At 34.7% G+C, this 25,600-nt stretch overlaps 1 protein-coding gene across 5 annotated transcripts; it reads right to left on the bottom strand.

Moving 5' to 3' along the window:
• Window positions 1–2,739: 2,739 nt before the first annotated feature.
• Window positions 2,740–22,199, bottom strand: abcd4 (ATP binding cassette subfamily D member 4). Of its 5 annotated transcripts, none has more exons than XR_015524590.1 (19): window positions 21,830–22,199; window positions 19,174–19,292; window positions 18,673–18,800; window positions 14,659–14,798; window positions 14,449–14,565; window positions 10,621–10,746; window positions 10,228–10,278; window positions 10,045–10,139; window positions 8,571–8,692; window positions 8,407–8,498; window positions 8,233–8,325; window positions 7,198–7,403; window positions 7,027–7,118; window positions 6,225–6,261; window positions 6,029–6,078; window positions 5,809–5,896; window positions 3,299–3,419; window positions 3,104–3,219; window positions 2,740–3,007 (listed from the first exon to the last, which is right to left on the bottom strand). XR_015524590.1 is itself a non-coding variant. In XM_087308893.1 (19 exons), the coding sequence occupies exons 1-19, from the start codon at window positions 21,859–21,861 to the stop codon at window positions 2,939–2,941; spliced, it is 1,773 nt and encodes a 590-aa protein (XP_087165019.1). In that variant the 5' UTR covers window positions 21,862–22,199; the 3' UTR covers window positions 2,740–2,938.
• Window positions 22,200–25,600: the final 3,401 nt, after the last annotated feature.

The raw sequence follows: 25,600 nt of genomic DNA, 5'->3' as shown, positions 1-25,600 counted from the left end.
TAAGAGTGTTTTGTACACATGAAAGGCAAGTATCAATTTAAAGCGAATCGGTGAAGCTATTTTTCATTTTTTCACAATGAATGTCATTTTCACCACTGTCATTTCCATCACCACACACATTTAAAAAAAAATATTTAAAAAGTTCTCATCACACATTAAAAGTGTATTTACAATGTATAAGTTCATGCTCTATTTAATATACAAATTCAGTATATTTATTTTCTAATAAGCTCTTAACCAAATTAATATTACATTTTAGAGTGTGACAGGTGTACAATTCAGCATACAACTAATTTATTTTATTGACAAATGTATAATTATTATATATATTGTGGAAAGATTGGTTAAACCGGATACAAAAATGATCCTAGACAATGTTTGATGGCCATCATTTATCTCATTTTAAAATAAACTGTGTATTGAGATGTGGTGGAATTGACATTTGTGCAGTTCACCATGGAAAAAATGTTTCTCTTATCTAAGTTTGTCCTCTTACAGATCTTAAAACTAGACAAATTGTTTAAACTTATGAGGCTATGTAACGTTAATTTTGAACAAGTTTTTTTTTACCCAACCTCACAAGGCTAAAAGTGCCCGTAGTTGAAGAATGGCCCATATATATATATATATATATATATATATATTCTGTAACGTCAAAAGGTTTACAAATCACTTTCGTTTGAATTCATATTTGCTGAATATATAAATTATATTAAAGCACACACACCAAATAATTATATAATTATTTCTGCATAAATGTTAAGCACCACCCCTGGTTTTATCATTATTGGAATCAACAACAACAATATAAACTATAAATGTTTTTGAGCAGAAAATCAGCATGATTTCTAAAATATTTTGTAGCCTGGTGGAGTTGTGACAAAAGCTTAGCACAACATGTTTAAATGACTGTACATTTTAAAATCTTACAATGGAAAATAGTGATTTTAAATTGTGATGCAAATTATTTTTGCCCACATAATTGCAGCATAGTGAACATGGAAACAGCTTTTAACATAAGCTAAAAATACTATTTCAATACTGATTGGCTTGAATTGCTTATTTTACTAAAGTTGCATAGACCAATGTGATGGTTTGGTTATTCCTCTACTGATGGTCTCATATTTTCCTGAATGGCTAATGGGTCTTTCCCGTTGTCTATGCCAGTGTGACTGCTGATTGACAGCAGCAGATCGGCCAAGCTCACATTTAAAACTCCTGAAACTCAAGCAGTAGGATCAGTCAAACTCTTTGGTGAGAGGATCATTTTGAGCTTAGCTCTCTTTCAGTTGCAAATACACCACCTTCACTATTCTTCCTGATTTAAATGCTCAATGGGACACTTCTTGAGTAAACTAAATGTCCTGCTCAGCAAGGAAATATGTCCATGGTTGATGTTTGCTTTGGAAGAACTTGTCTGCTTAATATTTTTTATCCACTACAAGTGTTCTCTACATGATAACATACATTTACCGTGTTCACTGTGGCCAGAGGTGTGTATAATGTATATGCAGCATACTATAAATACAAAATACAGAACAAATAGTTTCTAAACATATAAAGATAATAAAGAAATTAACTTGAAGCTGGTTATTATAGCAACTAGATGTATTTGTGATGTGGGGTGATACTATTTTCACCATTTTTTGTACTTCCTCCAGACTTTCCATATTCACTTATAAATATTCTTCGTATTTATATTAGTTTCATTGAAAAGAATGCATTTGTGAGCAAGCACGTATTTTATATTGATCATATTTATTAACAAAGAGAGTGATTGAAATAGATTATTAATAGATTAAGTAGTTAAAACTTAATTAAACTTGTGCAGTATTATTAATAGTTTGAGTTAGGGCTGCACAATAATGGAAAAATCTGATATTGCACATTTTATTTTTTCTGATATAAATATTGTGTTATGAATACAGCTTTGGCTGTTTTTTATTTGGAGAGTATTCAAGTACAAAAATTAAAAAATTGTAATGCATAACATGCTTTTCTTACTTTGCTTTGTCTCATTTATTGTCCAAATATCTAAAAATTCATAGATCAAGTAAAAATATTGTTGCATTTTCAACTCCAGAATAAATAAGTAAAAATTAAGAGTTTTTCCTTAAAACAAGCTAAATTACCTGGGAACAGGGTAAGTAAAATATTTTAGTTTTTATTTTGAAATGTAGATATTTGGACTAGAAACCAGAAAAAAAAAATTAAGATTTTTTTTTTTTGCATCATTTAAATTCAGTATGAACACAGTAATTAAATATAATTCTGTAGTTCCTGGTCAACTATAATCCACTCAACTCAACATTACATATCTTGCAATGTGACTATTGTAGATGTGGGCATAGCAATATTAATGCTGGAACAATATACTGTGTGCAGCCCTAGTCTGAATTGTGATTCAACTCTGTCGATGGAAAACGTTGGCCCTCTGCTGGTCAGGCAAAGAAATGACATAAAAATATACTTTTCCTACAAAATATTATTTAAATTAAGACATACACAGCTTCTCCATTAAAAGCTTGTATTAAAAACCACACAAACAAAGTGACATTTGTTTAGATATTTTTTATTTATTAGCAAGTTCATCAAATACTTTATATTTATAAAATGTATATCTTAAATATATTCCATAGGTTACTTTTTCTGAAGTTATTTTTGGGATACAGTTCAATGTCCTTCATTACAAAAATCCCTTTTTCCAAACCCCAAGAAATATACAAAGCAGCATACACATAACAAAAACAACTTGTATACGACAAAAAGAATGCTGAGACATACAGTTCAGTAGTAATAAGACTGCATTATTAGTGTATCAGTAGCTCCAGTAAATCGCAGTATACTGTGAAGTAAACATGGCAAGATTTCTCTCGAGTCTCAAGGATGACTGCCCTCAGAACCACAAAGCGAACCCAAATTCTCTCATTAGAGCAGTTCATGGCGCTTTGAGTTTGCTGAGCTCCCATTGGCCACCTCCACACAGTCGCAGCATGACATCATGGTGCTGTTTAAAGAACACCAATTTAAAACAAATTCTAGTAACAAAAGGTCACTATAATGTTTTAGTGTTATGTTGGTGATAATGGTAACAAATCATCACCTTTTCCAGAGTGCTTCGGTGGCCCAGACTGATGAGGGTCATTCCCTGCTGCTTACAGGCATTGTAGAGCTGGCCTTCAGCTTCCTCTGTCAGAGCGCTAGTGGCCTCGTCCAGAACTTAAAAAAAATTATGATTTACTCATGACATGTCACATGAATGGGATAATCTGACTGATAATAGCCATATGAGACAGACCTGCAAATTTGGGCTGCAGGTATAACAGTCTAGCAAAGCAAAGCCTCTGCATTTCTCCTGGGGATAAAACGTCATACCTGCAAAAAAAGAATTATAAAAAGAATTAATAATAGTACTTGTACTACTACAGTTATTACCTAGTGTCACAAATAAAAGACTGTTCAGGTGAATCCAAGTGCGAGTGAACAAAATAAATATTTATTGACAGTCAAAAGAGAAGCAAGGAATGAGTGCGGTGCTAGGACTAGGAGAAACAGGGCAGGAATCAGGCAGGAAACAGGGTCCAAAACAAAACCAAACAAACTCACATGATCAAACAGACACTACGGAAGAGCGCACAAACCTGCAACCGTAACACCTAGCTTATTCAAAAATATTCTTATTATTATCATCGTCTGTGAATACATTTTGTACAGCTTAATAGTTTGCTGACACTTTTTTAGGATTCTTTCATTAATATAAATGCAGGTTATAAATATAAAATATACTATATTAGATATAGATAATATATGTATAGATAATACCATAATATACTATAATAAATAGTTATAATATTGACCTCATTTCTGATGTTTAAGTGGCCGCAGCCATAGGAATCCTTTTGGCTGGAAACGTCCGGTCTCATTTACCTCCATTGATTTTTAGATGTTAAAAACAGCTCAATCCGCTGCTATTTTCCTTATATATTCTACTTTTTATGTATAGTCATAAACACACTTGTTTGTAGAGCAAATAGTTTGACCGTTTTTTGCTGTATTTTTCCTAGTCATTTCTCCCATTGGCGACTGAATTGGAAGATCTAAATCAACAATTAAAAACTAGTGCATTTCCACATTGCAGAATAAGGTTAAAGTTAATATAAAGAGGGGAATTTATTTACAATATTTGTTTGTAACATCAAACGTTTATCATCAATTTCAGTTCAGCTTTTCAGCTGCTTCAGAACGCAGCAGCACGAGTGGTCTTAAATGAACCTAAAAGAGCACATGTCACTCCGCTGCTCATCCGTTTGCACTGGCTGCCAGTTGCTGCTCACATCAAATTCAAAGCTCTGATGTTTGCTTACAAAGCGACTTCTGGCTTTGCTCCTTATCTGCTCTCACTTCTGCAGATTTATGCGCCCTCCAGAAACTTCCGTTCTGTGAAAGAACGCCGCCTCGTGGTTCCATCCCAAAAAGGGAAGAAATCACTTTCCCAAACTCTCGCGCTCAATCTGCCCAGTTGGTGGAATGAACTCCCTAACTGCATCAGAACAGCAGAGTCACTCGCTGTCTTCAAGAAACGACTAAAAACTCAACTATTTAGTCTCCACTTCACTTCCTAATCTGCAATTGCCTCTCTGGTTCTACAGCTAACTGTATTACAAAAAAAAAATAATTACTAATGTTTTGCTTTTTACACTTTACATACCTGAAAATCGCCCATAGGCCCATAGGCGTTCTGGTCTAAAAAAGCAGGCTTGTTTTGGCGCGTTGCTATTTTGAGAAACTGTAAATAGTCTGATCTTTAGACCAGAACAAAGTCGGTCTATTGTCTGGCGCAAAGTGCGCCTGGCTTACACACTACAAACAAGATGCAGAGCAATACGCAAATATCTTTACATATGAAAAATATATAATATCTTAACGATATATATATATATATATATATATATATATATATATATATATATATATATATATATATATATATATATATATATATATATATATATATATATATAGCATATAAATGATAAAAATATTACAAAACATATTAATTTCTAGCCTACATGAAGATTTAAAAACCACTGCCTTACTTTCTTCATCTCGGGAGGCTTTTTCAGTTCATTTAATAAGCTTCTGTATAATGTTATTATTATTAGCAGTATTATTTATTATATCCATATTTATATTTGTTTTATTAAAAACAAGCTTAGATTTGTCAACCTGTCAAATTTTAGACCATATAGGGCATGGCAGGTGTATTTGGATATAACTTAGTATTTTGAGCACACTTGATTATTATTGGTCATTTATTCGTTTGCTAGAAATTAGAACTGAAGTTAGAAATAGTTTTGAAACAAATCTTTGCGCTTAACAAACGAAATTATTTATTTATAGGCTAATTGATGTCTGTGCGTAAAGGTTTCCCTATCCACGAGAGCAAAAGCGAAAGTGAACTTACTTTACGTCAAAATGCGCTTATGGCGCGACGCAGCTGGCTCTTAAAGGGAATGGGAGATGAGGCTCTAATTGGTTTATTCTCAAAACACACCTATAACTCGTTAAGAAAATAAACTCAACCCTTTTAGACCATGTGCCATGGCGCAAAGCGGATTTTCCCGTCCTTAAATTAGCAAAAATGCGTCCTGACACACCCTGAAAGCGTTTGCGCCCTGCCTTTTGCGCTCTGCCCATGGACCGTCAAAATAGAGCCCTAAATGTAAATGTAAATCAATTTATTTAATTCATATTTGCTGATTATATTAATTATATCAACACACACACACACACACACACTTAAAACACCCTGATTTTTCCATTTCCAGATGTTAATCTCATACCAGTTCCAAGTAACTTCTGTATCCAGTCCTCCAATTCTGCTCAGAAGATTCGACTGGCAGACAAAAAACATAAATTCTGCTGCTTATAAAACAGGTTTAGATTACAGAAGTATATAAACAGGACACTTGCATATGCAATATTTTAAAATATGAAACAAAACACTACTAAAGCAGCTCGGTCTTACCAAACCAACAAGTTCCAGGTACTTTAATATTCGTTCATCATCTATAGAACCTAAAATAACAATTATATTGTTGAAGGCATGTAATGTTTCATCATTTATAATTACACCACCAGAAAAGTTTTGTTGTTGTTGAGTTTTAGTTGAGCTGCATTAATATATAATTAATATTTCAAAGCACTGGTAGGTTAAACTGTACCTGAGGAAGGATATATATCCTTTAATGGGTAGATAATCTACAAGAGAAAGTCAGGAAATTAAAGTCACTTACAGTACATTTAAGGGGATATACAGTTGAAGACAAAATTATTGTGAAATTCTAATCCTTTTTCAAATATTTATCAAGTGCTGTTTAATGGAGAGATTTTTTCAACGCATTTTAGTTTAAATAAACCCTTTTTTAACATATATTTTCTTTTGAATTTGATGTTAAATATTTTTCAAGGTATAAATATTCAGCTTAAAGTGCAGTTTAAAGATTTAACAATCAACCAGGTTAACTAAGTTAGGTTGGCTCTTTCACTCCATCAATAGCTGGTGTGTGGTGAGCGCACTGGAGCTGTTGACCTGTCCTGTTGATGCCGTCGCATCATCTAAATGGATGCTGCACACTGGTGGTGGTTTGGAGAAACCCCTCTCATGATTGTGAAGCACTTTGGGTGTACGGCCATACATGATAAATGCAATACGTAAATACACATTACTTACTTAATAGGCTAAATAGGCAAGTCATTAGACAACAGTGGTCTGTTCTGTAGCCAATCAAAAAACATTTATTTAATAATATTGACCACAGCAGTTGTTATTTTTTTACATTGCAGCCAACAGCTGAAAGATATAAGACTTTCTCCAGAAAAAGAAATTAAATAGGAAATACTGGGAAACTTTCCTTGCTACAGAATGTTATTTTTATTTTGCCAACTGTATGTGCATTTGTGTTCACACTAATACTAACAAAACTGCAAAATTAATGAAATCAAATCGCTTTCTTTTTCTCTTACCTGATCTCTAAGTGTGCCATCAGTAAGATAAGCTTTCTGTGGCAAAAACATCAAACCCCTTGGTCCAAAACATGTGGTCATCCTCAAAGAACCTGAAAAAAGGGATAGCAATAACTTAACCATTCAAATTGGTTTATCTGCATCTTAATTTCATTTCTCTCTGTTATGTACCTCTGCATGGTTCCCACAGGCTGTTCAAGACCCTCAGTAGTGAGGTTTTCCCTGTACCCGTGTTTCCCACCACGAGTAAGTGTGTTCCTTGACTAATACTCAGGGTCAGATCTTTCACCAGCAGTTCCTCTGAGAGGGGAGATTTATAGCAGAGACGGTCAAGCACAAATGCTGTGTCAGCCGGAACACTCTGGAGCTCCCGATCACTGATCAAAAGATAATATTGCTAAAATTATTACCAGCAGCAGCAAGATTTATTACATTAAAGATTTATTGAGCGGATTTAAACCCGTATTGAGATTAAAAATAACTAAATAAAAACAAAAGTATAGAAAGTATTAAAAGTATATAATGTCAGCATGTTCCAATTGCAGGATTTGTAATTTTTCTATTGACCTTATTCTGCGATGTGGAAGTGCGCTCGTTTTTGCGATTTTGCAAAGTTTTAGAACTTACGATTTAGTCGCATATGGGGGAAAATGACTGGGAATAATGAACGGAATTAAAAGGTCAAAATGTTTGTCCTACAAACTACAGGGTGGGCCATTTATATGGATACACCTTAATAAAATGGGAATGGTTGGTGATATTAACGTCCTGTTTGTGACACATTAGTATATGTAAGGGGGCAAACTTTTTAAGGTGGGTGGTGACCATGGTGGCCATTTTGAAGTCGGCCATCTTGGATCCAAGTTTTGTTTTTTTTTTCGATAAGAAGAGGGTCATTTGACACATCAAACTGATTGGAAATTTCACCAGAAAAACAATGGTGTGCTTGGTTTTAGCGTAACTTTATTCTTTCATGTGTTATTTACAAGTTTCTGACCACTTATAAAATGTGTTCAATGTGCTAAAATGTAACTAAATTTACAATCAAAACAGAAAAAAATACAAACACAAAAGTAATTTTATTGTAAACGTACAAATTCTAACAATCTAAATCATAGCTTAGTTCAGGATTATGAGGAAATTTTTGGAGTCTTGAAATGGTGAATTAATATAGGTTTGCTAGTACTTCCATCCTAAATGACTTGCCTGTTAGATTCAGCCTTAGACACTGGATCATACTGATACTCATCACGCTGTTTCTTGGCAATATCTGCCATTGCTTCTTGCAGTTCGCCAATTCTGAAAGCAAGTCATTTTTTTAGGTTAAGCAAAAATTATAACACTGATAAAATACTTTGCAATAAAAAAAACTCATCTTACCTGTGGGTGTATCCGGCGACATCAGACACTGTAGTTGAGAGATCTATGAGCTGGGTGAAGCAGTTGATCAGATAAATGCAGACGAAAGCATTCTGAAAATGATTATTTTGTTAATGTCAATTAAGAAGAAGAAATGTGTTTGTCCACTAAAATTAAATAGTCACCTTGCTGATAAGTGCACTCAGTTCTCCAGGTGTCAGGTGGTCATAATTGCCAGCAAAGATGGGGATTGCGATGACTATATAGCTTAGGATACTGCCCATGTAGTCAAAGGTGTTTACCCCAACTTAAAGAAGAAAAATTGGAAAAGAACTGAACAGGGAATTTATTATTTTACACTAGGTTTATAATTTAGCCTAATTACAGAATAAGTACAGATTTTGAATGCATGAAATGATATTTCTCTACTGCTGCTCTGTATTTTCTGTACCAATATTAAGGGATATTGCACCTTTTTTTTACTTTATATATATATATATATATATATATATATATATATATATATATATATATATATATATATATATATATATATATATATAAATATATATATATTTATTTATTTATATATATATATATATATATATATATATATATATATATATTTTTTTTTTTTTTTTTTTTCAAATGATGTCATCATTAGGGAAATATTGATGAATACTGTCATCATGGCAAAGATAAAAGAAATCAGTTATTAGAAATCAGTAATTAACTGTTGTGTTGAAAAAGATTTTTACATTAAACAGAAATTGGGGCGAAATGTATAGGGGGCTAATAATTCTGGAGGGCGAATAATTCTGAGTTTAACTGTACATAATGGGCTGCACAATATTGGAAAATCTGACTTTGCAATATTTTGTATTTCTGCAGTATGTTTAGTGATATGAATATAATTTCACAATATGACGTTAGTAACTATTTAAGAAGAATTCACAATTTTACATTGATTGAGGTGATTTTGTAGAAAAGTGTATCTACATAAAATATCCAAAAATATATATATATAAAACATGTAATTTTTTACATATACATTTTTTATATATATAAAACTTTAAGCACAAATAAAAACTGAAATAAACAGTGCTTTATGATTTTTGGCAGACTATTACAAAATTGAGGTAAAGATATGTAATTATCAAATCTAAAATAACACTGTATAGTCTTCATTTGATAAATAAATCATCTCAATCATTATAATAATCTTTGTTAAAGCAGCAAACTTTATAATTTCTTGTTCCCAAATGGTTTAAATTTGCTTTAAATCTTAGAGTCACAGGCCTTAAAAAAAATCAGAGTAAAAACAATTCACACAAATAGATTACGGTTGAAATTCACAATGATTCAAAATGATATTGATGCTGAAACGATATATTGTGCAGCCCTAGTACATAACATTATGTAGGATGCAAAAGTACAATGAATATCAGGATGTTCCTTTTTAAACAATCAGCAAAATAAAATAAAACACAATAAATGTAATGTAAAACATGGTATTTTTGTCTCATTCTGTCTAAACATTTGACATATTGATGACAAAATAAATGCATAAACAAAAAAATCAAATTAATCAACAATTAAAAACTTTTGAAATGTCTTTTGAATGCTAATGCTATTAAGTGGTTCTTCGGGATCTCTTACGGTAGAGCCAGAGCTCTTTGTTCATCAAGCTTCTCTGAGTTGACAAAAGCATCTGTAGCTTTCGGTCGGTCCGCATGTGTTCCACATTGCTTGCCCTGAACACAATAAATGCTCTGTGATTTAAAAATGCAGAAATTAAAAAAAAAATAGTGTCTTAAAATAATGTAGAAAGGGCACAATAACCTGTAGAAAGCTGCAGACTCTGCGTTCACTCTAATTTGCATGTGTTTGAACCTGCAACATTAAAAGCAAATCAAAACTTCTCAATGTAAAAAAGATTTGATCGCAATAGCAACCATTAACATCTGCATGGGCTTGAGGAAAAAACACCTGTAGCACACACTCTTTCCTCTCCATGTGCACCATATACTTCCCCACAAACACTCCATTACAAGGACTCAGTTATAATATAGTATGCTAAACCTACTTAGACTTTTTAATGGCCATCTATATATTGCTGCTCTCTGTTTCTTTTATCATTTGTAAGTCACTTTGGATAAAAAAAAAAAGTGTCTGATAATTGATAAATGTCTTAATGTCATTCATGTTATTTTTGTTTTCTGTGTTTAGCTCTACCTAAAATCGCCCTCCAGCTTTTCCTGCTCCACCAGCATGGAAACAATTGGTCCTATTAAGATCTTGTTGATGATGGTTCCCACCACAAAGTAACTGAAGATGCTGACAAATCCAATCCAGCCCGCGCTGAAACAACAACAGGTAAGACAAGAGATACAATGAAGTTTCAATGAAAAACTACTTGCACAAAAAGATGCAATAATGTTTCACTGCCATTAAGATATTATTATTTTATTTATAAAGTGTACTAGAAGCAGGTTAACGTGTTCAAAAATACTGTAAACAGGAAAGCCAAAGTACAAGCCAAATATCAAATTCCCTGACTTTAACTAAAAAGCTGAATTTCCATGAATGGGAAACAATAACTGTGTAAACACGGGAGTGACACTGACAACAGAGCTGAAGATCCACATACAGGTTTATAAGAATGTTTTAGGCAATCAGTGGTCAATACAGGAGCAAACAGATGTATAAGGGCAATCCAGAGTCGTAGTCAATCAACAGGCAGATGGTCACAAGGCAGGCGGCCGACAGGAATAAACAGATAAACAAGGCAAGGATCAAAACACGGCAAAACAAATCAAAGGATAAAGCGTTTTAGTGTTACTTAAAACAGATAACAAGACTCAGCAATGAGTGTTTCAATGTGAGCTGTCGATATGTGTGTAATCAGGACTTGAGCAGAACGGTTGTGTGTGTGTGTGTTGCATGACTGAATATGTAGTCCACTTCAAGCAGATTTGTAGTCCTATGTGTGTGTGAGTGTTTACCAGCGACCTCTTGTGGTTAGATCGCTGTTGATCATGACAAACTGTTGTTATGCTTACATTTTTATAATATAATGCTAAAATAATATGTTAAAATAATAATTTTTGCATGACTTTACATCCACTATTAGAACAATTGATATTTTGCCTCAGATTTTGAAACACATTTTTTTATATTGAGCTTTTTTGAGGCGAGGCAGTGGCGCAGTAGGTAGTGCTGTCGCCTCACAGCAAGAAGGTCGCTGGTTCGAACCTCGGCTCAGTTGGCGTTTCTGTGTGGAGTTTGCATGTTCTCCCTGCCTTTGCATGGGTTTCCTCCGGGTGCTCCGGTTTCCCCCACAGTCCAAAGACATGCAGTACAGGTGAATTGGGTAGGCTAAATTGTCCGTAGTGTATGAGTGTGTGTGTGAATGTGTGTGTGGATGTTTCCCAGAGATGGGTTGCGGCTGGAAGGGCATCCGCTGCATAAAAACTTGCTGGATAAGTTGGCGGTTCATTCCGCTGTGGCAACCCCGGATTAATAAAGAGACTAAGCCGACAAGAAAATGAAAGAATGAGCTTTTTTGACATTACTTTTTAGCAAGTCTTTGAAGTGGTAATTATGAACCTTTGAGATGTATATTATCATGCCATGTTAGCCTTAGTGAACAGATGGAATAACCATAATAATAGATGTGGAAATACAGTATAGAAAAATTACACATTGATTCCATGATTAGATAAACATTTGAATTCCCTCCAGACTGTGAATGTCTGGATTACACCTTTTAAAATGCCACAATATTCCAGAAACTGTGTGAATACAGTACCCACTGTACATTATTGCAGCACCACTACATTCATGCATTCTAAAAATATATATATATTATTAAGGTTGAAGTTGTAATCTGTTCAAATAAATCCTATTTTTGTGAGGCTTTGTAACTTTGCAGATCTTATGCATGAACAGACACATTACATACTAAAGTCATTATACAGTCATTGCAAAGCATCATAAAGGGCTTTTAATTGTTACCGATGATAATGATGGACCCTTTTCACAATTCTGGTGTTCTCAGTAGCGGAAGTCGTCATAGTTGGGTAAACTTAGAGTGCAGTGAATGAGAAAGTGCAACAAATATTTTTTTTTACCATCCTATTTGCTGAAATAATAAAAGAAAAACTCCACGATGGTGTTATCAAAATTGACGATCGGGTTGTCGTGGTCCTAACCTTCGACCAACCACCCATTCCACAATGCACCAGCCCTTTACGGCAAGTCGTAGGCCTGCAGGAGGATGATCCCACGTTGCTCCTTCGGGTTAAGCCCGGGCGGATTCCGTGGCCGGCCACCGGAAAAAGGTGGAGTTCAAGTATCTAGGGGTTTTGTTCAGGAGTGAGGGAAGGATGGAACTACAGATTGACAGGTGGATCAGTGCAACAGCAGCAGTAATGCGGTCAATGTACCAGTCTGATATGGTAAAGAAAGAGCTTAGTTGTAAGGCAAAGCTCTCAATTTACCGGACAATCGACGTTCCTATTCTCATCTATGGTCATGAGCTTTGGGTACAAGCAGCCAAAATGAGTTTCCTTCGCAGGGTGGCAGGGTGCACCCTTATGGATAAGGTGAAGAGCTCTGTCACCCGCGAAGAGCTCGGGAGTAGAGAAGTCAGCTGAGGTGGCTCAGGCATCTGTTTCGTATGCCTCCTGGACGCCTACCTAGGGAGGTGTTCCAGGCACGTCCCACCAGGAGCAGGCCTCAGGGAAGACCCAGAACATGCTGGAGGGACTATTTCTCTCAGCTGGCCTGGGAACGCCTCGGGATCACCCTGGAGGAGCTGGAGAAAGTGTCAGGGGAGAGGAAAATCTGTGATTCTCTCCTGAGCCTGCTGCCCCTGCGACCCGGCCCAGGATAAGCGGTAGAAAATGAATGAATGAATGAATGAATAAATAAAAAAACTGTGTAATGCTGTGTTCACACCAGATGCGGAACGCGTAGATAAATCACGCTATTCGTGCGTAAATTGCCGCGTGAACATTTGAGGTTACTTGCTTCATTCGCGCGTCAAATACGCTTCATTCGTGTGTCAAATTAACTTCAGAACAGACGCAGATTCGCGTGATGGGCAGGGCTTCTGTCTGCCCAGGGACTCTAGCTTCGTTGCTAAATGGCTAACATGTAATTTATGAAGAAAATAACAGTGTTTATGTACTTTATGAAGGCTGAAAAACAGTGTAAATATGTTTAGGACCGTGTCTGAATCCACTACATGCTTTCAGAGGTTCATCATAAACTCCTCCAGAAACTGAACCTGGATCACGGAGGCTTTCAGCGGTGCTTCTGACTAAGCCAAGCCCAGTTTAATGACTTGTTGTCGGTGTTGCCTGGAGGATTTCCCCTGGGACACCATCAACAGGTTCTACGTCACAATCACACCCTCACAAGAGCAAGCTTCTGATTGGTTAACGCGGCGCGAATGTCTGCTGAAGTTCAGATTTTCGAACTCGAGAGATTCGCTTGAAAGAAAGCGCTCGTTAAGCTCGTCAAATGCGCAAAACGCTCAATTCGCCTTGCGCGTATCGCGCTATTCACACAGCGCCATTCGCGCAATTTGCGTCATTCGCTCCGCGCTATTCGCGCGTATCGCGCCGCAGGATGTCTATTCGCGCGTTTGCATTGACTTAACATGTAAATCACTCGCGCTTGACCCGCGTGACGTGTCTGGTGTGAAAGCAGCATGAGACTGATAACGGCAGCCAGAAGAGAGAACAACGTCAAATTGACTGTCCTTTCCATACACTCTGCATTAGAAACACCTCACAGAATTGGTAATTAGTTGTTTTTTTATTTAATGCAAAGATGATATAATACATACATAGATGCATATAAATGTGCAAATGTTTTAAAAAAATCTAAATTTTAAAAACTTTTAAGGATTTATAATGCTGATAGCAGTAAATGCGTCATAACAGTCCTGTGAAAAGGGTCCATTACTGGCAAATCCAATCACATCAGGTGTTTTAAAATCATTCAGATATTCAGATTCTGCCATTAGTAACTCAAATAGAAAGCATCTCTGACCTGTTGAAGCACTGATAGGTGTAGTAGGTTACAGTGAATGGCGTTATGAGAAGTCGACTCGCCATAGTGCTCATCTGTTTGCATAACCTCTCCACGTCCTGACTGATGCGCTGGTCTCTGTACGTGACACAAACACAACAGTACATTAAATCATGTCTTCTTAAGTAATGAAATGTAACCACATGAGCAAATGCTTTTCGGATACGTTACGGGTTGTCGATGTCTTTGCACAGTATGTTGAGGGTGTAGTAAACCCGTCCCTTGAAGTATAGGTGATGGAGATCTTCAGTTAAAGTCTTTCTCCATCTGACATACAGCAAACTGCAGATATACTGGTCCAGACTCTTCAACTGAGGAACAAAATCATTATTAATAAGTTATTTAATATGGTTTTGAAAGCTTATTTAGCTGTCACTTACGTCCACAGTATCCACATTGCAGTACAGCACATTAACTCTAGCCTTGACATTATTTTGCTGGTCAACATAAACAGTTGACGTCAAAATTATTCACCCTCCTGTGAATTGGTTTTTCTTTTTCAAATATTTCCCAGATGATTTTTAACAGAGCAAGGAAATTTTCACAGTATTTTCTATAATACTTTTTCTTCTGGAGAAAATCTTATTTGTTTTATTTCGGCTAGAATAAAAGCAGTTTTAAAATTTTTTAAAAGCCATTTCAAGGTCAAAATTATTAGCCCCTTTAAGCTGTAAATTTTTTCGATTGTCTACAGAACAAACTATCGTTATTGTAACAACGGGGAGTAACACCACAACAGAAGGTAGGATCCAAATGCAGGTTTATTCACAATCAGGCAAGCAATGGTCAAATCAGGTGCGAACAGGTATGTGCGGGCAAATCCAGAGTCGTAATCAAGGTACAGGCTTAACAGAACAGGATAACAGGATACACAAGGCTAGGTTCTAAGCACGGATAAACAAGACAAGGAGAAACGCGTTGTAATGTTATTGGTACAGCTAACAAGATTCGGGAAACTGGATGAGTTCATGAGTGGCTTAAGTATGGTGTGTTATCAGTCTTTGACAAGGTTCAGCTGGTGAGTGTAATCAAGCGAGACGAATAAGCAGGCGTGCGTGTTTGGAATAAGTGCATGTATGAATATGTAGTCATGGGAAATGCGGAAGTGAAGTTCATGATTATAGTGGAAACCAGCGATCTCCAAAGAACTGTATCGTAACAGTTATACAGTAACTTGCCTAATTACCCCAACCTGCCTAGTTAATCAAATTAACTCAGTTAGGCCTTTAAATTTCCCTTTAAGCTGAATACTAGCATCTTGGAAAGTATTTAGTAAGATATTATGTGCTGTCATCAGAAATTGGGTGAAATATACAGAGGGCTGATAATTCAGGGGGGGCTAATAATTCTGACTTCAACTGTATATATAAAGGGTTAAACTGGGATAACATGCTTTTTACACTTTTTTAAGTGTAAAGTGTCTGTTTGAGCATTTTGCAATGTTTCAAAGCTTAAGGAACTCAAAAAAACACATTGATTGTAGTTGCAGTTTTCATCTGGGAACATCATAATATTCAGAATATAAGTAACTTATTCAAATAATTGTGTATAATAGTAATTCATAACAATTGTGTTTTGCTTGTGCTTTTAACAACTTGTGTGACTTTTATAGTTGATGTGAAAGAGAACTTTATAATCGTGAGGCAGCCAGGGTTTTTCTCTGTGCATGCTCTAAAAAAACATTCATCAGGAGTTTATTCTGACAAAGCCTTACAATAAACGGAGGTAAATCTCAGGACTACTGAAAGGAATATTACAAGGAAAAAAGGACACCGGTAACACTTTGATGTATTGTGGAAAGTCTATAGAAATGGTTTATGATTTTAATGTCTCCAGGTCAATTCGACCTGAGTATTCAAGTGTTGGTAATGATTACTGGCAAATCTGATCACATCATGTGTTATAAAATCATTCAGTTAGTCCGATTCTTTCATTATAACACCAATTGCGTTTTTCTCTTGGCAAAAAAATTAGCAGAATTTGACACCATTATCACTTGTGTTATGGAAAGTCCATACAAATGTTTTCTGATTTTAATGTCACCAGGTGCATTTTCCATGCATTTTGTTTTTGTCACTTTCTAAGCTACTGTCCAAGCATATTTCTATTTATACATTTGGAAGTTTTTATCCAAAGTAATGTCCTGTTCATTTAGGGTTAGAGGTGTGAACCCTGGTCTCAGGGTTCGGTTACGATCATCATGCTATTGATTTGGTTCAATTCGATATCTCTGATATGCATTACGGTGCATTGATGATGCTTTCCATCCACAATTTTATATTTCACTTCACAGCACAGCAATTCTTGTGTTAAAAAGTATAACTTATGAACACACATACTCATTTATTAATTTTCTTTTTGGCTTAGTCCCTTTATTAATTTGGGATCGCCACAGCGGAATGAACCACCGACTTATCCAGCACGTTTTATACAGCGGATGCCCTTCCAGCCACAACCCATCTCTGGGAAACATCCATACACACTCATTTATACTCATACACTACGGACAATTTAGCCTACTTAATTCACCTGTACTGGATGTCTTTGGACTGTGGGGGAAACCCAGAGGAAACCAGAGAGAACATGCAAACTCCACACAGAAAGGCCAACCGACCCAACCGAGGCTCAAACCAGCGACCTTCTTGCTGTGAGACAACAGCACTACGTACTGCGTCGCCTTTATAAATACAACCTACATGTATTTGTAATAGAATCTTGTTTTCTAATATAAGCAGTCAGAAATGAACTGTACCTTTCATTTGACCTGCTCAAACAAAATTCAAGTACATGCACAGAACAAGTGTGGTGTTTATAGCAAATAATCCCACTTGCTTTTAGAACGTTGTCAAGTGAGTTGTTAAACGCCTATGATTGGTCACGCGATCAACAGAAAGGGCTGCGATTGGCTCTAACTCTCTGGCACTGTTCACCGATGAGTGACTGATAAACTGCAGCGGCGATCACAGCTGATCCATGACAGACACGGTGTAGTCTGGATCCACAATTATCGCTGTAACAGCCAAAAGGAGAGCAAACATCATGCCAGCAGGTTAAACGGGCCACAGTAAGAGAGAGAGAGAAAATGTTTAATTTTCTAGCAGTGAATAGGGGCTTCTGCTGTAACTTCAGTGTCAGTGAAAGGCTGTCCAGCAAACACACGCAGTGAATTGTGCGGTTACTGCATTTTAATTAGTTTTTTAAAGCGACATAGGCATATGAGAAATGACGCCAGTAGTTTTAATAACTGGTTAGGATCTATTATTGGACCGATACCGAATTGTTCACATCTGCGTCACGATGCACCGAAAAAAATATTTTGACACCCTATTGAAGGTGTAGATTTTTTATCAAATCAAATGTATTTTATTTGTATCGGATAAAACACAGTAACCCCTTTCATCCACAGACTTTTCCAGAAAATTACAGGCAAATGGATGTGAAGAGATCATGTAAGAACCTAAAATTTGACACAGCGAATTTTTAATGTACTAGAAAACTTTTCCCATAATTTTTTTTGTAATTTTTACGACAATTTATTGGAATTACTGTATGAAAGGGGCTAAACTTCTCCAGTCTAACCTGAATGAGAAACATTAATGGTAAATGTTAAATGTTAATGGTTAAAACATAGCATTTTGTTTGTCAGAATGTTGTGGGACTGCTTTACAGGAGTTATGATTATGGATTATAGGTCGCGAAATTCAGTTGTTGTTTTTTTTTTGCGTTTATTTTTAAAGCATGACGGTAAAACACAGATGTGGTTATGAATATATTAAAACATGTGTTTGTCGTTAAAAGTCGTAATGATAAAAAATACTCATTTGTAGATCTCCTTAGATTCGGGTTCAGCGATCCTGCCATTGTTGCTGGTGTATTCTGGGAAATTTTCTTACCCCTTGGTTTCGAGTGTGGTCCTGAAAAATTATCGTACGAAAGGCTATTCACCTTTTCCCCTTAGCCCTACGCCTTCAAGCTAAAGAGAATTGGGACACCCCTACCCCTTGGCATGAACAAGCGCAAAAGAGAGGGGTAAGTGGAAAGGCTAAGAGGCAGAATTGGGATTGGGCCTTAGAGTCGCCAGTATCTAGATTTTTAACTAATACCAGCACTAGACTAACCAAGTTAGCAGATGCCGTTACCAAAAGCAAATTACTGAAAACTATAAAGTTACAACACCAAACTTACCGTTGAATTAATCAGGATGAGTACAACTGCAAACACCACCAGATCCTTAAACTTGCCATAACTCCTTTCAGACAGAACCCTGTAGAACTGACTTGGAATAAGACCCACTTGATAAATCACAAGCTGGACTGAGGGAAAAGAAAAACACACTGAGGAATAAACACAAAAACCGACAAAACAAGCAACCTACAGTAGTTTCGATTTTAAAGAGACAGTTCACCCAAAAATGAAAATGTCCTCTCTTTCAAGTGGTTTTTAAACCCTTATGAGTTTCTTTCTTCTGTTGAACACAAAAGATTGATAGAAAAACACATACTATGGAAATCAATGAATACAGGTTTCCAGAATGCTTCAGAATATCTAATCGTGTTTAACAGAAGAAAGAAACTCATAAAGGTTTGAAGCGGTAAATAGTGATTTCTTTAAATGACGATACAATTTTCATTTTAGGGTGAACTATCCTAAGAACAATGAACTATCAAATGAACAAAGGTTTTATACCTGAAAGTGTGACGCCAAGAAGGGTCATGAACATTCGGACGTTCTGATTGGACCAGGATGGGAAAAGGATTTTTAAAATGCTGTAAAATCTTTGGAGAAACTTCCAATCTAGCTTTGGTCTTGGGAAAAAAACACAAGAATACTTAGGTCAACTAGTTAAAACAAAATTCACCCAAAAAATTAAAGTTCTGTCATCATCTACCTACCCTAAGATATTTCCAAAACTGTTTCAGTTTTTTTTTCTTTTTTTTTTCTGTTGAACATGAAAGAAGATATTTTGAAGAATGCTGAAAACCGATTGACTTCCATTGTGTTTATATTTCCATTGGATTAAGGTAAAGTTGGTTTTATATTTACACATTTGTTTTTTTGCCTTAATCTGAATAGGACAATAATATGTTTAAGGTGTTTACATGAGTTGCTTATCGAATGTTCCTTTCATTACCCCCTTTTACATGTTATAGAGCATAATTTGATAAATGTCATTACGTCACCACGCTATCCACATTTCCTCTGGAGTTTCATGTAATTTTGGGTGTTTCTTTCTTAATTTGTTCACTCTAACAGCAGTTTGGCACTTTCACTTTCATTCGGAAACATTTCATGCTTGCCCTCAGTGACAAACGAGATATTGGATGTGAGAATGAACTGCTGGAAGAGTGTTATTTAAATGGATATTGCATGCCGAAAGGGAAAAAAAACCCTCCGCATTTCGCGTTGTATATGTCTGTGGTGCTTTACCGAGTCGGTAGGTGCAGAGAATAGTGTCAAACAGCCGTGAGTATATTGAATATTCTGTCGCAAAATGCAGTGAAAATCCTACACGACAGTAGTAGTTTGTTTAAGGTGCTTACATGTGTGTACTGCACTTCAATAATGCAACTAAAATCGGCATACTCTACAAGTCTTAATCAGATTTCTGTTTAGTTCAATTATTGCCTTAGATTAAATTAATTAAAAATCACTATTTACACGGTAGACTCTTAATCAGAGTATTGTCTTAGTCGTATTAAAATCAGATTATTGGTGTCCATCTAAACATACTCAATGACAACTTGTGACACTTTGAATATTCAGTGTGAAATCGAGTGCACGTATGACTTCAAAACAACAATTGCACTATTTAATTCAGTGGTCACCAAACTTGTTCCTAAAGGGCCGGTGTCCTGCATATTTTAGCTCCAACCCTAATCAAACACACCTGAACAAGCTAATCAAGGTCTTACTAGCTATACTTGAAACATCCAGGCAAGTGTGTTGAGGCAAGTTGGAGTTAAACCCTGCAGGGACACCGGCCCTCCTGGACCGAGATTGGTGACCCCTGATTTAATTGAACAACGTTGTGCTTTGGTAGTCATTGGCTGCTAAAATGATTTTCCTATTTAGATTTTGCAAACAATGCTTTTCTGAAATTACAGTTTTGTATTAAGGAGAAGCTCATTATTTATTTATAATAATAAAGAGAAAACTAATGTGCGATTATAAAACCAACTTTAACCCAATTTCCATTTGTATGTACAGTATTCTATGGATGTCAATGGCTATCGAAATTCTTCAAAATATCTGACAGTTTTACAACAAGATGAGGATGGGTAAACGATGACAGAATTGACATTTTTTTTGGGAGAACTTTCCTTTTAAAGCACGTCAGTAGTTTAACTAACATATACAAAGCTTAAAGTGTCTGTATTGGACACAAAACAGCTGGATTTTAAGTTTACTGTGTATTTTTATATACAGTTGAAGTCAGAATTATTAGCCCCCCTGTTTATTTTTTCCCCAATTTTTGTTTAACAGAGAGCAGATTATTATTATTTTTTTTTTACATATTTCTAAACATAATAGTTTTAATAACTCATCTCTAATAACTGATTTATTTTATCTTTGCCATGATGACTGTGAATAATATTTGACTAAACATTTTTTAAGACACTTCTATAGAGCTTAAAGGGACATTTTAAGGCTTAATTAGGTTAATTAGGTTAACTAGGCAGGTTAGGGTAATTATGCAAGTTATTGTATAACGATGGTTTATTCTGTAGACAATTGATAAAATATATAGCTTAAAGGGGCTAATAATTTTGATTAAAATGTTTAATAAAAAATTAAAAACTGCTTTTATTCTAGCCAAAATAAAACATAAGACTTTCACCAGAAGAAAAAATATTAACAGACATACTGTGAAAACTTCCTTGCTCTGATAGAGGTAAAGTTGGTTTTATGTTCGCTCATTTAGACTTTCCCCTTAATAATATAATTTCATAAAAGTATTTTTTGCAAACTCTAAAGAGCGAAATCATATTAGCAGCCAATGACTTTCAAAGTACATTGTTCACAGTGTTAATGTTGTTTTCAAGTCATACTTGCATGCTAATTCCTATTGAATATTCAAAGTGACATGGTAAACAATACAGAGACTTTCAAAGGAACGAATGTGCGAATATAAAACCAACTTTACCCCTATCTTGCTCTGTTAAACATCATTTGGAAAATGTTAAAAAGAAAAAAAAAATCAAAGGGGGATAATAATTCTGCCTTTAACTGTATATATATATATATATATATATATATATATATATATATATATATATATATATATATATATATATATATATATATATATATAACAGAGGATACAAAGATGTTGTCTTCTTACCTTTTAACACTGCTCTGCTTCATAGGAGTCATAGTGAAATTTGATGAATGAAGACCTGTACCACTGTATCTTAAATCGCCCTTTTTTGCTTATTTCATGTTTTTGGAGGAGTTTATTATATCAGCTTTGAGTTCAAAGTCTAAAACAGCATATGACAGAGTCTGAAACATGATTTTCTTTAACCTTGAAACACTAGATACACACACACACAAGCGCGCGCGCGCACGCAGACCTGACGTTTATGTAAATCTAACCATGCGCAATCACTTATAATGGAAGCTGTGGTGGCGTTTTAATAAACAAGCAATAAACTGAGTTGTTAGTTTATTACTGCAGTTATTTCCTATCACATGCATGGTCACATGTACACAACATTTCTTCATCTGCGTTTGGACACGCATGCGCCGTCTGGAGCTCCGCTGCCATCTGCTGTACAGGATTAATTATGACATTGGCTACATACATTTTCTGACTTAAATAATAATGTATAGACCATTTCAGTGAGGTCATGTCATTGACCCACTATTATTTCCTGCTTATTAAACTATTTCATAACTGTAAAAAGAGGCAATTCAATCTCTATACATAAAAATTAAAAATGTAAAACAGGAAATACATTGGGACCATCGTTTTTGTTTACATCCCTCAAAATGGTCTATAAACATATTATTTTTGATTATTAAACTGTCTTCTTTACACCCAAATTAATGATTGTTTAATGATATAGGGAAAAACACCTTAGCAAACTTAAACATACTATCTTCTCAGTTACTCTCGAGTTCTGGATATATTTCTATGCTGCACATTTCTGTTGGCAAAAACAATAATTAGATTTTTTTTGTACTGTATGCTATCTTTTACCAATGCCTGGTTAAAAAAATATTTTATTATAATAATAGTAATAACAATTACTCATAATCCTGACTTAAGTAGTAGAATCATACAGAGTGTGACCATTTAATGTGCTATATGTACAGCTAGTGTTTTTCAGCCAATGGTAAACTTCCAGTGAAAGGTTTGTGTGACTATTTAAAATTTTTAAGGTTTCTTTTATAGCATCGACATCATAATGTAATTAAAATACAATATGTTAAATAAACGTAAGCATTTGTTTAGTTGTTCAAGCATAAAATGAGATGATGGACCATGTAAACTGTAGCACCATCAAGATCAGTCGGGTATAGTGCAGAAACTCCATTGAAAATACTGCACTGTACTTTAAAAAGTAAAAATTAAGGCAACAAACTTCAGGACATTTTTACTCAACATAAATCGAGTCAAATATAGTAATTTGGTTGAAAGTTGATTCTTTTTTACAGTGTGGGTCATATTTTAAAGAGATATCTATATGGCAGGGAAAAATGGATTTTAATGCAGCACTTCTTGTTCGGTCTGAGCAATAGAATCTGGATGCAGACTTTTTGATGCAAGCTGAAATTGCATCTCTCAGAGATAAATAAATCACAGTGACCGGTAGGGTTAGGGGTGGGGTTAGGTGAGCCCATTCAAAAGCATTACATGCAGCCAGACCCTTCTCGGTTTGAGACGCACTTTATATCGTATATCAATCAACCAGTGAAGATCGCATATTTTTAAAGAAAGCAGATGTTAAACGAGGCGATTTTTGTCATGGAAAGACAGTTCACTGGAAGCCGTTGGACTGGCTGACTGAAAATTAAAAGTCCATGTGCAAATACCACATCGAAACAAACAAATCTAAAGCACATAAGTTTGAAAGTATCTTAAGTTTGTCATATATATTCATTCATATCCTGTCTATTCGCAGTAATACTCTAGATGTATTTAACTTCTTTAATATGATTCAAACGATGATAATCAAATCATCAGCTCAAAAACATTATTGAAGATGGTAGCAAAACAGTAATGTCTCAGTTGTTGTATTACTGCAAACATATATTATATGTACAGTGCTCAGCATAACTGAGTACACCCCATTTTGAAAATGAATATTTTTATCTATTTTTCTCAGTGAATATAGGCAATGTATTTTGGTGCATTTAAACAAAACTGATTTAATAAACAGATATATTTATTAAAATACTTTTCTAGTCACCAAACATCTTTAGAAATAGAAACATAATAAAATAAAATAAAATTCAAGCAAAATATTGCAAAAAATCACAACCTACAAAAATTGAAACTAAATTTTAAAAAAATTTTGCTTTTGATTTTTCATCTTTTTTTAAATTGTATTTAATATTTTTCTATAACATATAAATTTGGTTGTACTACTTTTTGGACCGTTATCTCAAGTTATTTTGTTCTAGCTCCAGATTTGGCTTCAGTACCCACTAATCTAAAGTATATGCACAAATATAAAATTGTAAAGCATCCTATTAAAAATATGAAATTAAAAGAGAGATTTGTGAGGGGTATATATAAATATACAGTTGAAGTAAGAATTATCAGCCTTTTCTCCCCAGTTTCTGTTTAACAGAGTTTTTTTTCAACACATTTCTAAACATAACAGTTTTAATAACTAATTTCTAATAATTGATTTATTTTATCTATCTATCTATCTATCTATCTATCTATCTATCTATCTATCTATCTATCTATCTATCTATCTATCTATCTATCTATCTATCTATCTATCTATCTATCTATCTATCTATCTATCTATCTATCTATCTATCTATCTATGTCCATCTATGTACCTATGTACCTACCTACCTACCTACCTACCTACCTACCTACCTACCTATCTATCTATCTATCTATCTATCTATCTATCTATCTATCTATCTATCTATCTATCTATCTATCTATCTATCTATCTATCTATCTATCTATCTATCTATCTATCTATCTATCTATCTATCTATCTATCTATCTATCTATCTATCTATCTATCTATCTATCTATCTATCTATGTACCTACCTACCTACCTACCTACCTACCTGTCTGTCTGTCTGTCTGTCTGTCTGTCTGTCTGTCTGTCTGTCTGTCTGTCTGTCTGTCTACCTACCTACCTACCTACCTACCTACCTACCTACCTACCTACCTACCTACCTACCTACCTACCTACCTACCTACCTACCTATCTATCTATCTATCTATCTATCTATCTATCTATCTATCTATCTATCTATCTATCTATCTATCTATCTATCTATCTATCTATCTATCTATCTATCTATCTATCTATCTATCTATCTATCTCTCTATCTGTGTATATGTGTATATATGATAATATTTTTTTCTTCTGGAGAAAGTCTTATTTGTTTTATTTCAGCTAGAATAAAATCAGTTTTAATTCTTTAAAAGCCACTTTAAGGTCAAAATGATTACATTAACATCTACATCTACATATACATACAGAATATACAGTAAAAGTCAGAATTATCACCCCCCTTTGAAATTTATTTTCTTTTTTAAATGTTTCCCAAATGATGTTTAACAGAGCAAGGGAATTTTCACAGTATGTCTGATAATATTTTTTCTTTTGGAGAAAGTTATTTGTTTTATTTTGGCTAGAATAAAAGCAGTTTTTTTAAACACCATTTTAAGGACAATATTATTAGCCCCTTTAAGCTATATACATTTTTTTCCATTGTCTACAGAGCAAACCATCATTATACAATAACTTGCCTGATTACCCTAACCTGCCTAGTTAACCTAATTAACCTAGTTAAGCTTTAAATGTCACTTTAAGCTGTATAGAAGTGTCTTGAAAAATATCTAGTCAAATATTATTTACTATATATATATATATATATATATATATATATATATATATATATATATAT

Source organism: Danio rerio, chromosome 24, assembly GCF_052040795.2.
Source record: "Danio rerio strain M-AB ecotype USA chromosome 24, GRCz13ab, whole genome shotgun sequence".
NCBI classification, from domain to species: domain Eukaryota; kingdom Metazoa; phylum Chordata; class Actinopteri; order Cypriniformes; family Danionidae; genus Danio; species Danio rerio.
This window is presented reverse-complemented; position numbering and strand designations above follow the sequence as displayed.

Coding starts and splice junctions, on each gene's coding strand:
- abcd4 (XM_087308893.1), bottom strand. CDS start 21,861: ATGACTCCTATGAAGCAGAGCAGTGTTAAAAG. Junction 14,566..14,658: donor TGCAAAGACATCGACAACCC/GTAACGTATCCG, acceptor TGTCACGTACAG/AGACCAGCGCATCAGTCAGG. Junction 6,079..6,224: donor GGATATATATCCTTCCTCAG/GTACAGTTTAAC, acceptor TTGTTATTTTAG/GTTCTATAGATGATGAACGA.